Source organism: Oscarella lobularis, chromosome 1 (assembly GCF_947507565.1).
Source record: "Oscarella lobularis chromosome 1, ooOscLobu1.1, whole genome shotgun sequence".
NCBI classification, from domain to species: domain Eukaryota; kingdom Metazoa; phylum Porifera; class Homoscleromorpha; order Homosclerophorida; family Oscarellidae; genus Oscarella; species Oscarella lobularis.
This window is the reverse complement of record NC_089175.1, coordinates 3223078-3237866: the sequence shown is the minus strand read 5'-3', so window position 1 is coordinate 3237866 and position 14789 is coordinate 3223078. Positions and strand designations below refer to the sequence as shown.

General features: G+C 44.3%; 5 protein-coding genes and 1 long non-coding RNA gene across 8 annotated transcripts; 2 read left to right on the top strand and 4 right to left on the bottom strand.

Moving 5' to 3' along the window:
- Positions 1 to 1118: 1118 nt before the first annotated feature.
- LOC136190964 (uncharacterized) lies at positions 1119 to 2123 on the top strand. The gene is made up of 4 exons (XM_065979260.1): positions 1119 to 1229; positions 1280 to 1312; positions 1371 to 1520; positions 1572 to 2123. The coding sequence occupies exons 3-4, from the start codon at positions 1407 to 1409 to the stop codon at positions 2004 to 2006; spliced, it is 549 nt and encodes a 182-aa protein (XP_065835332.1). The 5' UTR covers positions 1119 to 1229; positions 1280 to 1312; positions 1371 to 1406; the 3' UTR covers positions 2007 to 2123.
- A 790-nt stretch (positions 2124 to 2913) lies between these two features.
- Positions 2914 to 5748, bottom strand: LOC136199771 (netrin receptor DCC-like). The gene is made up of 7 exons (XM_065990066.1): positions 5606 to 5748; positions 4981 to 5286; positions 4634 to 4930; positions 4305 to 4580; positions 3987 to 4256; positions 3210 to 3942; positions 2914 to 3157 (listed from the first exon to the last, which is right to left on the bottom strand). The coding sequence occupies exons 1-7, from the start codon at positions 5688 to 5690 to the stop codon at positions 3076 to 3078; spliced, it is 2049 nt and encodes a 682-aa protein (XP_065846138.1). The 5' UTR covers positions 5691 to 5748; the 3' UTR covers positions 2914 to 3075.
- A 330-nt stretch (positions 5749 to 6078) lies between these two features.
- On the bottom strand, positions 6079 to 8180 carry LOC136183566 (uncharacterized). Its single transcript, XM_065970256.1, has 6 exons — positions 8102 to 8180; positions 7751 to 8053; positions 7422 to 7703; positions 7076 to 7369; positions 6335 to 7025; positions 6079 to 6285 (listed from the first exon to the last, which is right to left on the bottom strand). The coding sequence occupies exons 1-6, from the start codon at positions 8163 to 8165 to the stop codon at positions 6117 to 6119; spliced, it is 1803 nt and encodes a 600-aa protein (XP_065826328.1). The 5' UTR covers positions 8166 to 8180; the 3' UTR covers positions 6079 to 6116.
- Positions 8181 to 8197: 17 nt separating this feature from the next.
- On the top strand, positions 8198 to 9447 carry LOC136183587 (uncharacterized). The gene is made up of 2 exons (XR_010669192.1): positions 8198 to 8802; positions 8861 to 9447. It is a non-coding gene; the product is annotated as an uncharacterized lncRNA (long non-coding RNA).
- On the bottom strand, positions 9312 to 11698 carry LOC136183575 (uncharacterized). Of its 2 annotated transcripts, none has more exons than XM_065970277.1 (6): positions 11643 to 11698; positions 11288 to 11590; positions 10952 to 11227; positions 10609 to 10905; positions 9855 to 10533; positions 9312 to 9807 (listed from the first exon to the last, which is right to left on the bottom strand). In XM_065970277.1, exons 1-6 carry the CDS (start codon positions 11692 to 11694, stop codon positions 9663 to 9665), a joined length of 1752 nt encoding a protein of 583 aa, XP_065826349.1. In that variant the 5' UTR covers positions 11695 to 11698; the 3' UTR covers positions 9312 to 9662. The 2 variants fall into 2 exon arrangements, with proteins under 2 accessions (XP_065826349.1, XP_065826342.1); XM_065970270.1 differs by having other exon boundaries at positions 9313 to 9807; positions 9855 to 10557.
- A 717-nt stretch (positions 11699 to 12415) lies between these two features.
- Positions 12416 to 14784, bottom strand: LOC136183555 (neural cell adhesion molecule 1-like). 2 transcript variants are annotated; one of them, XM_065970242.1, is made up of 8 exons: positions 14694 to 14784; positions 14276 to 14578; positions 13946 to 14221; positions 13607 to 13897; positions 13265 to 13549; positions 12926 to 13213; positions 12761 to 12877; positions 12416 to 12705 (listed from the first exon to the last, which is right to left on the bottom strand). In XM_065970242.1, the coding sequence occupies exons 1-8, from the start codon at positions 14755 to 14757 to the stop codon at positions 12560 to 12562; spliced, it is 1770 nt and encodes a 589-aa protein (XP_065826314.1). In that variant the 5' UTR covers positions 14758 to 14784; the 3' UTR covers positions 12416 to 12559. The 2 variants fall into 2 exon arrangements, with proteins under 2 accessions (XP_065826314.1, XP_065826306.1); XM_065970234.1 differs by having other exon boundaries at positions 14276 to 14647; positions 14694 to 14771.
- Between the last annotated feature and the right edge of the window lie 5 nt (positions 14785 to 14789).

The window sequence follows — 14789 nt, the reverse complement described above, 5'->3', positions numbered from 1 at the left end:
TTCATCTACTGCTGAAAGATGCACTTACAAGTGTACATCGAAAAGCCGGCAACGGTACGAAAATCTGTTCAATGACGGAGACATTGTCAGCGTCGAAACGCTTCCAGCGTCGTTTGTTGTAATAATATTAGTGCTATAGTTTTCGAAATTAAGTGGAGTCTCCGGCCCTGTTATCTGGCGACTGTCTGCGCCATTCGGATCGCCTTGTGAACGGATTGCTGCACGTCAGACCTCTCGATCACTCAAGCAACGACTTTCGACGTAGACGCACGCTAAGAGCTCTCCATTTCTACCATGCTAGTTGAAGATGCTCTTTGACGACTAGAACGCACAATCGACTCTCACTACATATTCGTGACGTTTTCTCGCCGACGTTTCTGCGCGTTTACGTCACGGTGCGCCAATTGTCGAGAGCGATCGGGAGCTACAAATCAAGCCGCTCGTACTCTTTTGAACCCACGAAACGTCGAAACGATGCGCTAGCGTGCTACATCGCTTTTTCCATCTCCGTGTGAGCACGATCATACTGGACCTGATCGAATTAGCATTCATATCATATCCATATAACATTACGCGCGGATCGAACTCCTAGCATATCAGCCGCGCACATCTTGAACAAACGAATGCACATTATATGCATGCGTAACAGATGTTACGCAAAAGGCGACTTCCAAATGGAAGCGCAACGATCTATGGGGTATAGCCTAAGTGATCCGTATCTTCAAATTGCGACGGCAATTACATACTGCGTGGAAAAGGCGACAGAGGTGTGCAGAGTCGTTTATTTTTTTTATTACTGGGCTTCTTTTACGCCGAAGTAATTTCCGAGAACAGGATACGAGACCACGATTTTCATGGATATGAATGTTTTTAGCATTCCTATACTCGCTGGGGCTTTTCCGTCTTCTTTAAAACAAACTTGCCAGCTGACGTCCGGGTGCTGACATCGTCTCTCGTAGCAACCACGAGCCCTATATAAACGTCTGACTTTCACTTCTGTAACATACCGGTCTTTTGACTTCTAAGGACAGAACTCAAAAATGATGCCGTTCTTTTTGCTAGTGGTCATTGTTTCAATTTCCTGGCTAGGATTTGCGACATCAGCTGAGTGTACAGGAGGCGATCGTTCTTCCGTTCCAGCTGATCCGTCATCGGGGCCCAGTGTGTGCCTTCCACTTGAAGACTACACTCAACTAAAAAAAGACGCATCCAGCTGCAGCGGAGAATCGGTGAGTCGAGTTATGATATCTGCGAAGCATATAAGTTCATGCACGTTCAGACGAACGCTCCTCCTCCATCAACTCCGAGCCAGGTAAACATCCATATAAGGTTCACTCTTACTTTGTTTTCCTATTATCGACACACGGCAGAGCGTTTCGAGTTCTGCGCTACTACTCTATCACGGCATGTCTCCTCTTTGGCTACAAACTCACGCCAATTTTACGGAGATTCCATCTTTGGTGTCCGCGCAAATGATCAAATTCTCTACTGGATCAACGAATAGAGGTGTATTGTTTAGAGTAAGTATCTAATTCACACATGCAATAGATTGGCATAATACTGTGTCAAAGGTCAAATTGATTGAAGCTGGAGTTCTAAATGACGATCAAGCCTACTCTATTCAGATTGGCTTTTTCTTTACGCATCCAGGCGACAGTGATCCGTTTATTCTAATCTGCGACGGCAATTTCTGCGTTGGTTTTATCTACCAAGATCCAAACATTGCTCGTGTTTATGGCGGCATTGATTCTAGTCAATGTAGCGGCCAAGTTTCTAGTAACTCCATCACTGCACCACAATCATCTCCAACTATCTGGAACATTCGCTTTGAAATTTATCCGGATTCTACGTCAGGAATTACGTACGTTAGCACAAAATCATTCACAAATAAGTTCGGTCAAATATTGAAGCCGAGTCGAGGTCTTCACTTCAAAGTGTGCAGGGATCAATTCTACGAAACATATCAATTTCATCTGTTCGAGCTGGCTGTGTATTCGAACAAATAAACACTTCAATTCAATGTCGTTTCCTCTGTCTCTTTTTGGTACTACTGTAGCAGGAAATTGTCCATATGGTGTATCAAGTCACAGCAATTTCTGCTTAGCTATTGACTATTTGTTATTTGTCGGCGTGCCTCAGTATCGAAATTACTGCATGATTGGAAATTAGAACTTCTGTTGAAGTCTTGTGAGGCGTCAGCTCCCCGTATAACGGTTTGCCTGCTCTACACGGATGCTTTCATCGTTCCTCGCCTGGCTCTTCCAGTACTCTAATGTATACTAGAGCGATTAAACTCAAAAAATGGATCGAGGAGTTCGTGTACGAAGCGTCGAAGGTACAATAAACTCGACGGCTTCATTTAGAACAAACCCCGTATGTCGTCAGAAGAGATTTCGTTTTGTCGATGTCTGCGGAGAACGCGGATCGCTTTGACCGTTCGTCCACTAGCGATTCCGGTGCGCTGATGTCTATTTGTCATTCCTGCGCTCTCTCCTAACCCTCAACGCCTTCAGGAGACTGTCACTCTCGAAAAAACGCCGAAGATCTCTTCCAAGACCAAGAATTGTGAGCAATGTCATCTTCCCTACGTTATCATTCACTCGAGTGCACTCTATTCTTGCAAAACAATCCTTCTACCCCACGCAAACCCTTTTTATTCCGTCCCACAACCTCCATTCGAACTGAAGCCAAATATTCACTATCAAGTCACTTGGACATACTCAGACTCAAGAAATTGAAGGAAAAAAGAGGACGAGACAAGGGTCAATTAAGGTCGTCGATATCCGCTACAAAGATTTGCCTTCTAGGCCTCATTACCCAAATAGTTACGACGATCGAACGAATTTCATATCAAAACGTACGGTAAACTGGGGGGCCCCTTGCAGAGAACGGGCATGTAGACTACATGCAATGTCAGAGACAGAGTTCACAATGCAATTCACTGAGACAGAAGAAACGAAAAGTTAGAAAGTCTAGCTAAAAAACTACAAAGAAAATGTCCATTTATGATATCTCAGCTTACTAAGCTTAGTCAGTAACGCTGGACTGCTTGGGACCTTCTTTGGATGCTACGCTCTATGCTGATTTGTAGAGACTTGATTGCATCTCCACTGGCTTGCTTGCCAAATCACCAGGAGCGAAATCAGCATTCCGCTTGCTAGACAGGAATCTGACCATGAAATATATACACAATGTACATCATAGCCTACCTTCTGATGTAGAAAAACAACTGCAAAACAACGAGTCCTAAAGCCACGAGTAGAACACTGAGAACGACGACTCCCGCTATCAGGCCTGTAGTGTCTTCATCTGTTGGTATTACGGCCTCAATAGTGGTCACTTCATCGGTCACTTTATCACTGGTCTTTTCATCACTGTGTTCTTTGGTTGATACAGACAGAATGTTTGACTCTCTCAAGGCTCCATTCTGAGCGACTGCTGTCACCGACAAATTATACGTCGTGTTGAAATGCAGTTCACTGAAACTGTATTCCATGACGACCTTTTCCACACTGAATCGACGATAGTCTTTAGGGCTCTCATAAACAACAACGTAAGAAGTGATCTTTTTTAGCGCCTCGCTTCCTTCACAGACATATGTCCAGTTGATCACTAGTGGATCAGCACGAACCCGTTGAAGATTTGGTATGCAGTCGTTATCTTTCAAGGTGACAAAGACGTGGTCAGCTAGTTGACTGTCATGTGACTCATTTCTTGCCACCACTTGTACATGATAGGATGCGCTTGGCTTCAGGCCAATGAGATTAACTCTTGTTTCACCGCTGGGATCTCTTTGAATTGTTAGGTTTTTTACTGGACTATTAGTTTGCCAGTACGTGATGAAATACTCGGTAGCTTGCAAACCAGGTGAATCCGAGATTTGAAGAGACAATGAGGACTGTGTCCATTTGTCCAATTTTACAAGAGGTGGGTCAAAAACACCTAAAACGCTCTATACAAAACGAATTAAAATTGGAAAGACTGACGTGGGGGGCGACGAATGATGACTTGCGTTGTTTTGTGATCTTCCCCAACTTTATTATTTGCAAAGCATTGATACATTCCTGCATGATCAGGCGCCACTGCCGAGTCTACTGTGTACGTGACCGTGCCTACATTTCTGGCCACTTCGACAGTGTCGCGATACCATACAACGTCCACATCTGGCTTTCCGCTAGCTGTGCATTCTAAGCTGAACGGATGGCCAATGTATTCAACTGTTACATCTGAAATTTCAGTAGAAATAGTTGGTGGAACTGTGTAAAAACAATAGGCAATCTTGACTAAATGTGAACTGTCTTTACCGTTAATTGTGAGAGTAGGTTCTCGAGTAGCCGTTGCCACACCATCGTGGATAATCTGACACGTGTACAGGCCTTCGACCGCGTTAGATATCGTAGTTGTTGACCTTCCTCGCATTGAAAAGGAGGGTGACGGACCATCTCCAGGAAAACCCCATGAATATTGTGTAATGACTTTGTTTGTAATAGCAGATGCTTCAAAAAAACCCTCCTGCCCTTCCGTGATTGTCAGGTCCGTTGGCTGCACAGTTATTTCAAAATCTGGAGCTTCAGCTTTGGCTGCAAACGACACGACCCTTCTACAAAAGCAATAATCAATACCGGTTACTTACGCTTGAGAATCAATGTGGCTGTATTACTGTTCAGCTGGTACGTAATGTGGTAGTTAGTGATTTGACAAAAATACGTTGACTCGTTCATGCTCATTGACACAGGGCTAATGTACAGATTGCCCGACGGAGATAGAGCATACGAAGCTGATGTCGTATCAAGCTCCACACCGTTTTCAAACCAGATGACAACAGGTACAGGCACCGCATCGGCTGGCACGGTACACGGTATGAGGACTTGGTTGTCAACGTATCCCGTAATCGTTCCAGACGGCTGGGTCCAACTAGCAGTGTCAAAATCTAGAGACGAAAATGAACGTACGTTCGTACTAGCCTCTATTGTCCCCTACTGGCGTAAGTTAGCACTGCAGAACTGCTCAGCACTTTCCCGATTGAATTCTCAGCGATGCATTGATAGCGATTGCCCTCTATTGTCGCTTGAACATGCGGCTGAATCGAGGTCAAGAGAAGCGATCCGTCCGCTTGAATCGCTTCTGAGGGCACGACATCGCCGAAACTTCGCTTCCACTGACGAGTCGAAGGAGTTGTCACGTCATATTTCGTTTTGCACGTCAGTCTGACGCTCCACTGCGTCCCGTTGCTGTACGTCGTGAAAACGGTCTGGCTCGTCGGCGAGCCGGGAATCGACGGCGGTTCTGTATATTCAAAGATAATAGAATGTGGAAAAGCCTATATACTCCGCTCAGGCCGCTGTCGAGTTCTCACGACGACGAAAAAAGGTTCGGTCAAACTATACTGCGTACAATTATAAGCCCCTATTGGCGAGATCTCCGCGCCCTAAAACAACGCGAAAGAATGCGTAGAATCCGCCTTGCGAAACTACGAAGCCGGCTGCGCAATGAGGCGAGACGCGAGAAAACATAGGCCTATCGCGGAAAGCGAAGCGCGACGCATATGAATTGATAACGCGTTTCAGTTTCCACAGCGGGCTGCGGCAGTTGTAGAGTATAAGACCTGTCTGAGCCGTCGTCTTCCAAAATCGAGTTACACCCATCGTCGACAAGAGGACGATGTAGGCCAGCTTTAATAGGGGCGACATGAATTGATTGTTGCTATATTTTCTATCCGGGATGATGACGATAATCTCAACCGAGGAGCAACCGAAGCGCAGAGAAAGTGGAAGTACCTTTAATTAGTGGGACTGAATGCTCTAGTCCTTTTTCAATTGATTAGGATGTCCTGTCATACCGGATGTGGCGAAAACGGCCAAATAACTCCTTTTTCTAATATGGTGACTGTTCTAGAATAGTGCCTTCTGAACAGGGGCTTATTTTAGAACAGGCTAACGTAACATACTGTAGGAATATTGTCACCTCGATATCCAATTATACTAACGCGCATTAATTAATGTCAGAAAAGTTTGTAAAGAAAAGAATACCTATGTCTAAGGCAAGACAAAATGAAAAAAAGTTGAAAGCATTAGCTGCAAAAACTGAAAAGAGAATGTGTGTTCAACGCCATCTGCTTATGATATCTGAGCATATTCGGCAGTGCTCGACTGTTTAGGGTCTCCTTTAGATACAACGCTCTTCGCTGATTCGTAAAGAACACTTGATTGCATCTCCACTGGTTTCCTCGTTTTGGTAGCTGAGCAACCAGTAGCAGAATCAGCATTTTGATTCTGCTTGTTAGACCTACACGAATGCAACAATGAAAATTAACAATGTATATCCCATAGCCAACCTTCTGATGTAGCAGAACAAGTATAGAGCAATGAGCCCTGAAGCCACAAACAGAACACCGAGAACGGCGACTCCTGCTATTAGGCCTGTGTTATCTGGGCTTGCTTTGACAGTGGTCATTTCAGTGTATGACACGGACAAGACGTTTGACTTTCTCATTGCTCCATTCTGAGTGACTGCGGTCACGGATAAATTATATGTCGTATTAAAATGCAAATCACAAAAACTGTATTCATTGACCACTTTTTCCACACTGAATTGACGATAGTCTTTAGGGCTCTCATGAACAATAACATAAGAAGTGATCTCTTTCAGCGTCTGGCTTCCTTCACAGACATATGTCCAGTTGATTACCAGCGGATCAACACGAACCCGTCGAAGAGTCGGTATACAGTCGTTCTCCTTCAAGGTGGCAAAGATGTGGTCAGCTGGTTGACTGTAAAATGGCCCATTTCTCGCCACCACTCGAACGTTATAGGATGCGCTTGGGTTCAGGTCAATGAGATGAACACTCGTTTGACCGCTGGGATCTCTTTGAATTGTTAGGTTTTTCACTGAACTAGTAAATTGCCAGTACGAGATAAAGTACTCGGTAGCTTGCAAACGGTCATTGTCTGGTGAATCAAAAACCTGAAGAGACAATGAAGATTCTGTTCGATCACTAACTTGTACAAAAGGCGGATCAAAGTCACCTGAATCACTCTATTATTATACGCTTAGTAAAATACTCGGTAGTTCTTACAAGTGACGTTGAGTCTAGCGCATCTCTGAAGAGATGGAGGAATGCCATTGTCAGCCGTCACACAAATGTTACTGTCACCTCTTTTTACGTTGCGTATTTCTAAAGAGGACGCTACAACAGAAGTGACTCCGTCAGAATCTACTGAATCAGTGGTGCTGATGACCATTCTTGCTGAAAATAGAGGGCTCCATGTAACGTTTGGGGTTGGTATTCCCTTGACTGTAAAATTGATGCGCGCTGTTTGCAGACAAACGACGGGGTCAGGTATAAGAAAGTTATTGACCACAGGAGCCACTAGAACAAAGCTCATCTAGTACTAAATTTAACAGGCTTACAGTAAACTCACAACAGATTTCAACTCCAGTTTGAACAGCGAAGTCTGAGCTAATCTCTTGAAGGATATTTTTCGTTGTTAATCTGTACGTTCCCCTGTCTGTCAGTGCTACATCTTTGAAAGTCAGACCAGATGGATCTGCTGAAGGAATTCTTCTTGACAATGCTGTTTCGGCGATTTTGGAGACTGTCACATTCGGTTCAGGTAATCCGGTAATGATGCAGCCTTTTTTCAAGGTCTCTCCGACTTTGACGCAAGCAATCATCTCATTAGTACAATTCACTTTGATCTCATCTGAGGAAACAAAATCAAGCTGCGATCAGACATCAGAACAGTGCTACCTCCGAGAAGAAGGCTATACTGCCCGCTGTCAAAGACCGGAGATAGGCCAACATCAACTAGCCGGCATCGGTACGAAGACCCGTTCAACGATTGAGACATCGTCAGAGTCAAAACACTTCCAACGTTGGCGGTGGTTACTGGTACTCTTGGATCGATTTGAGTCTCCGCTCCATTTGCCGATCTTCTGAACCATTGACTAAGGCTTGTTCTTGAATGTCTGCATACAAGACGTATAGAATCCCCGTTCAGAGCCCAAATCGAGTGATCGGCGTTTTGGACAAGAACTTTCTCTCGATTGGCACCTAACTAGTAGAGGTGATCTCATATACAGCCTTTAGCATTACGTTTACCTTCTGATAAAGCGAGAAAAGTGATCGTGACGATCGCAGAACTGAGCTTCCATAGAGAACGCATTTGTGTGTGACAAAATCATAGACAATCCGGGTCTTCGGAGTGTTTTGACTCCTCTGAGGCTATTCCGGCTTCTGTTCGCTGCGAAATTGAGGAAGAAGAGACTCGAATACAACGCGGCGAGTGTACCTCCGTGGCGTAGTTATCATGGCGTGATATCACGCCATTCTCTCACCCGGGTTATGCGGCAAATAAAAAGCCTCAGCTCAAGCCTTGGTAGCTAAGCAGGAACAACCCGCTATGAAGCCTTTTATCCTCCTTTCTCTACTTCTTCACCTGGCGGCGTGCAATGAACAGAGAGCAAATGTAACGTTTGCGCAGCAGGAAAACTAGTTTCACCTTGATTCTACGTTCATTTATTTATCTAAGGCTGCCAATAGCGTTTGTTCAGGCGTGCCAGGCATTCCTGGAATACCAGGACACAGCGGACAGCCTGGAAGAGATGGATTCCAAGGAGAGAAGGGAGAAAGGGGAGTCCGCTGTGGGTCCAAAGGGTGCTAGCGGGAAAATCGGACCCAAAGGAGAAAGAGGATTGACAGGAGAAGCGGGTCCCAAAGGACACAGAGGTAGCACGTACATTGCTAACTGGAAGCAGTGTGCTTGGGATAGAAGAGATGGCAAAGATACAGGAATCATACGGGTAACGCTTTCCCAATGCACTCTCTGATTCCTAATTCTGTAATGTCGTGGCTAAGTAGGAATGTACCTTCAGGAAGAAGCACAATTCTACTGCTTTGCGTGTGATGTATGCGGCTAATCTTGTCACCTTTTGCGGGAGAAGTCTTTGTTGCGGTCGTTGGTACATAACATTCAACGGAGTCGAATGCTTAAGTCCTCTGTCTATCAAGGGCTTGGTGTTCGTTGATTACAGAGTAGCAAATCCAGAGTAGCAAATCCAGAGCAAGTCCATCGTCATCGACAAATAGAAGGGTTTTGTGAGAACGTGCCTGCTGGAATTGTCACGATTGCAGCCGTGGTTGGAAGCTGTAAGGGAATGGGCACCGCTGATCGCGATTCTGGGTAGAATTCAGCTTCTTGTTTGGTGATTGAGGAATATCCTCCGGCACAAATTTGAGTGACGAAAGCAAGACATTAGCTAATGAGGTCTGTTGAAAACACCGATTATGCTTCCTTTTTTGTAGTCAGGGTAGATCTAGGCCACGTTTATTAACCATGTACTGTAACAGATTAATGAGACTTTGCTATTTTGCTGGCTGGCTGCAAATTAGGGCGTGCCGCCACTAGTACATAAATGAATACCTATAAAAGAAGTCAAAACTGAAAATTTGATACAAAGCTGATATCACTAAAACGATGAAGTTATCCATTGGCATAACGCTCCTGAGACCTGAGACCCTGCTCCTGAGAGAGTCTGGGAAAGAGGGAGCATGTACATGCAATGTCAGATTTCACAATGAAACTAATGAACTGACTACAGTAAGACAGAAGTACAGTAAAGGCTAAAACCTGTAAAGAGAATGTGTGTTCAACGCCTTCTGCTTACGATATGATCTCAGCGTAGTCAGTAGCGCTGGACTGCTTGGAGCCTACGCTCTTTGCTGCTTCATAGAGGCGACTTGATTGCATCTCTACTGGTTTGCTTGCCGAATCACCAGGAGCGGAATCAGCATTCCGCTGGCTAGACCTACAGGAATCTAACCAGGAAAATATACAATGTAAATCATAGCCAACCTTTTGATGTAGCAGAACAAGTACAGAGCCACGAGTCCTGAAGCCACAAATAGAACACCGAGGACGACAACTCCCGCTATTAGGCCAGTATTGTCTGGGCTTCTCGTGACAGTAGCCACTTCATCACGGTATTCATTGGTAGATACGGATACAATGTTTGACTTTCTCAGTACTCCATTGCGAGCGACTGCTGTCACTGAGAAATTATACGTCGCGTTGAAATGCAAATCACGGAAACGGTATTCCGTGACAACCTTTGCCACACTGAATCGACGAAAGTCTGTAGGACTCTCATAAACAATAACATACGAAGCAATCTCCCTTAGCATTTGGCTTCCTTCACAAACATATGACCAGTTGATCATAAGTGGCTGAGTATGAACCTGTTGAAGACTCGGTATACAGTCGTTTTCCTTCAAGGTGGCAAAGACGTGGTTTGCTGGTTGACTGAAATATGGCTCATTTCTTGCCACCACTTGTACGTTGTAAGATTCGCTTGGATTCAAGTCAATAAGATGAACACTTGTTTGACCACTTGGATCTCTTTGTATTGTTAAGTTGTTCATTGCACTAGTAAATTGCCAGTACGAGATGAAGTAGTCAGTGGCTTTCAAACGGTCATTATCTGGTGAATCCGAGACTCGAAGAGACAATAAAGATTCCGTCTTATAATAAAGTTCTACAAGAGGCGGATCAAAATTACCTAAATTACTTAATCGCTATAGACGCTTAGAAAATAATTGGTTGTTCTTACGTGTGACATTAATCCTAAAGCATCTCCTAGTGCTGGTAATTGGAATAACGCCATTTTCCGCTTCCACGCAAATGGAACTTTGACCATCATTTCGTCGTGCTTTAATCTCTAGCGTTGACTTTACAAATGACGTAATTCCGTTTGATTCAGCAAGTGTGTGAACAACAGCACGTGCCCCAAAAGAATGAACCCACGTGATACTTGGAGAAGGTATTCCTGTCACCGTGTAGTTAAAAAGAGCCACGTTGAGACAACCGATGGGATCAGGAATGAACATGCCAATTACTATGGGTGCCACTAGAAGAGATGTTAGCTATCTCAATGTGAAAGCGTTGCTTCTTACCACAAATATCGACTCCAGGACGTACGGAAACGTTGACTCGTTTCTCTTCTAGAATATTTTTCCCGGTCAGTGTGTAAACTCCTCTGTCTTCTAGTGCTACAGCACTGAAAGTCAACCCAGATAGACTTGCTGAAGGAAGTGACGATGCCGGCCCACTCATTTTTTGCACGGTGATATTTGGCACTGGCAATCCGCTGATGGTGCAACGCTTCGTCAAGGTCTGAGTCTCCGTCGCGCAAACGGTCGCTTGACTAGCGCAAGTCAAATTTATTTTATCTATGTGAGGAAAATGTGCATCTACGCGTCGTTCTGGTAAACAAGCGTAGACTACAGTACCTCCAAGGAGAAGGGTTATCCACCCACTTTCAAAAACTCGATTAACGTTGAGGTCTGTCAGTACGCATCTGAACGAAGTTCCATTCAGATATGGAGACATCGATACAGTGAGCGTCGATCCACCGACGAAGGCTTGTACAGCAGCAGGCGACACAGGGGACACTGTTCCATCTGGCACTCTTTGAGTCCATGAATCACCAAGCGTGTCCGAATGACTACAGTTGAGCACCACAGTGTCCCCGTTCAAAGCCCAGACAGAATGATCCACATTGGCTGCAAGCTTTTTCTCTCGAGTGATTGCTCCTACACAAAGAAACGTCAAACAAATATAGAGAAGAACTAGCGCGTTTTCTACCGGCTGCAAAAATAGCTATTTCAAGTAAAGAACAAAAGAACCGCAAGTGCATTGGAATGTTTATCCGGGATTTTACTCAATCCGCCGGCCGCCCGTGTGTCCGTGTCTGATCACGGTGGTCTGATACGCAATCAATTTGCTAAGCGTCGTTCCTCTCCGCTGACAAAGAAGCCACTTTTAGGGGTTTTCGCTTCCCTACTCAAGTCTACTGTAAAAGTTTTTCGTCAGACTTTCAACTGTTTGTTCATCGTGCGTCATTGGAGACCTCAAAGTGCAATCGCAACGGTAGGACTGTAACACGTCCTGCGGATTATTTGCCTAATAGAGTCGAAAAGGGGGACTGTACGGATTTCGTTGTTTGAGGAAGTGACCTTTACCAAAGAGTGGGTACAACTATTGGCTGGCTATGCTAGAGACAGAATTTTCGTTGATTTGACTGCGGTAACGATAATCAAGAGACCTTTTGCTTATGAAACTGTCAATACCGATCAAAATCAACTACTTGATAAACCTGCTTGAATGGCTTTGGAGTAAACAGTTTTGATTGTACCTTGTGACAGGATTTGTTAAACTTTATGTGCATGAATAATTTTTCAAAATGAAAATACGTTCCATTCAGCGGTCTTCAGAGAGACGTACGTTTGCTCTGACCGGAATGTCAGATAAAACAAGAGACCAATTTTCTCCTTCTGTATATGCAGTGAAGGCTCTCTCTTTTATAGGCTCGCGTTTCTCTCTTTCTTTAGCAGGATTGGATCGCAGAGTGACATTCCTCAAATTAAAACAATTCTTATTCAAAAGCTAATTAAAAGAAAACTATAGTAAAAAAGAGAACGCAGTACATTAAAAAATGCTACTAGGACTAAATAATCATTCTATAGCAGACGCTCGTATTGTTGTACAGGGCGTGTGCTACACTACACGTCTTCATAAACAGCATCAGGTAGCTTTGTTCTTATCTTTGTTTCTTCATAAAGACGACTTGCATGCATTTGAATGCTGTTCATGCCAGAACCTCCTCTCAAATCTGCTTTTTCGTCTGCTTTGAGCGAAGGCGAATCGCCTTAATCAATAGATTTCATGTAGCGCAAATAACAAAGCTATAATGTTATTCCTACTTGAGCCACAGCCGCCTGAATTTTTCTTTTTCACTATGATGATAACACCAGCACAGCAAGCAATCAAAACGACACCAGAACCCAATAAAATTCCAACAATTGGTCCAGTTCCAAGACCTGGTATAGCAAGAATAAGCCAAAATTTTATAAATCGCTCACACATACCGCATGAACTAGTGATTACAATGAACGCGGCGGAGACAACGCTTTCACCATACTCGTTTTCAACTTGGAGTTGTACCACGTACATTGTTTTCGGGTCCAATCCATCAATAGTTACAGTAGTTGATGAACTGCTCTCATTTCTTAGGAGTACGTCTTGTTCGCTGTATAATAGAACGCGATGATTCGTGATTGGTCCGCCGTTGTCGTCTATTTCCATGAAAGTAAATGACAATTCCTTGCAACCTTTCTCCTGAACTACGTCTCCCTCTCCGACCCCTCCCGGACGACCTAGAAACACCAGTCAGTTATTAGTTTTGCACAGAATGAGAAGAAACAAACCAGCAGTTTCGTTACTAAAGATAAATGGAGGACCCTTGCCAATATCGTTGACAGCAGTGACGGAAATGGTGTAGCTGGTGTTAGGAGATAAACCTTTCACAACATATAAAGTCTCTTTGCCAGTCCTTGGCACATTATATGTCTCCATCAGGGTATCACTACTGCTAACGCTGATGTTGTAAGACAAAACTTCATTTCCCCCATTGAATTGTGGCTCTATTATGTTCAGATTGAATGATGTATCTCCAATATTCACTACCTGCACAAACGGAGCACCAGGAGAGCCTTCATTAATTAAAGCAAATTAAATTATTCACTATCCACAAACAACGACGTCCTTACATGTAACATTTCTACTATAGCATTGACTAGTGCTAGCAACTGAATTTTCCGCTGTGACGCAAAATGAAATCTGGTTATCTTCTCGTTGTGCTGTAATCCCTAGCGTTGATTCCACAAATGAAGTGATCCCGGTCGAATATTTCTTAGGTGCGTGAACGACAGTACGCTTCGCAACAGATGAATTCCACGTGATATTTGGAGCCGGTAGACCTTTCGCCGTGTAGTTGATGAGAGCCAAATTGAGACAGCCAATGGTGTCAGGAATGGAAATATTAACCATCATGGGTGCCACTAGAACAGATGCTAAATATCTGAATGTGAACTCGTCGCTCTTCTTACCACAGATATCGACTCCAAGTTGTACTGAAACGTTGAATCGCTTCTCTTCTAGAATATTTTTACCAGTCACTGTGTAAACTCCTCTGTCTTCTAGTGTCACAGCACTGAAAGTCAAGCCAGACAGACTTGCTGAAGGAAGTGACGATGGAGTCCCACTCATTTTTTGCACAGTGATAATTGGCGTTGGCAATCCGCTGATGGTGCAACGCTTCATCAAGGTCTGAGTCTCCGTCGCGCAAACGGTCGCTTGACTAGCGCAAGTCATATTTATTGCATCTATGTGAGGAAAATGTACATCTACGAGTCGTTCTGGTAAACGAGCGTACGTACCTCCAAGGAGAACGGTTATCCATCCGCTTTCAAAAAGGCGATTAACGTTGAGATCTGTCAGTACGCATCTGTACGAAGTTCCATTCAGCGATGGAGACATCGATAAAGTGAGCATTGATCCGCCGACGAAGGCTTGTACAGCAGCAGGCGACACACTGGAAACCGTTCCATCTGGCGCTCTTTGACTCCATACATCACCAATCGTGTCCGGATGACTACAATTGAGCACCACAGTGTCCCCGTTCAAAGCCCAGACAGAATCATCCACATTAGCTGCGAGATCTTTCTCTCGAGAGGACGCGCCTACGAAGACGCCAAGAGCCCAAATCAAGTCATCAGCATTTTGGGCAAGAACTTTCTCTCGATTGGCACCTAACTAGTAGATGTGATCTCATACAGCTTTTAGCGTTACGTTTACCTTTTGATAAAGCAAGGAAAGCGATCGTGACGATCGCAGAACCGAGTTTCCGCGGAGAACGCATTTGTGTGAGAAATCATAAATATCCGGGTCTTC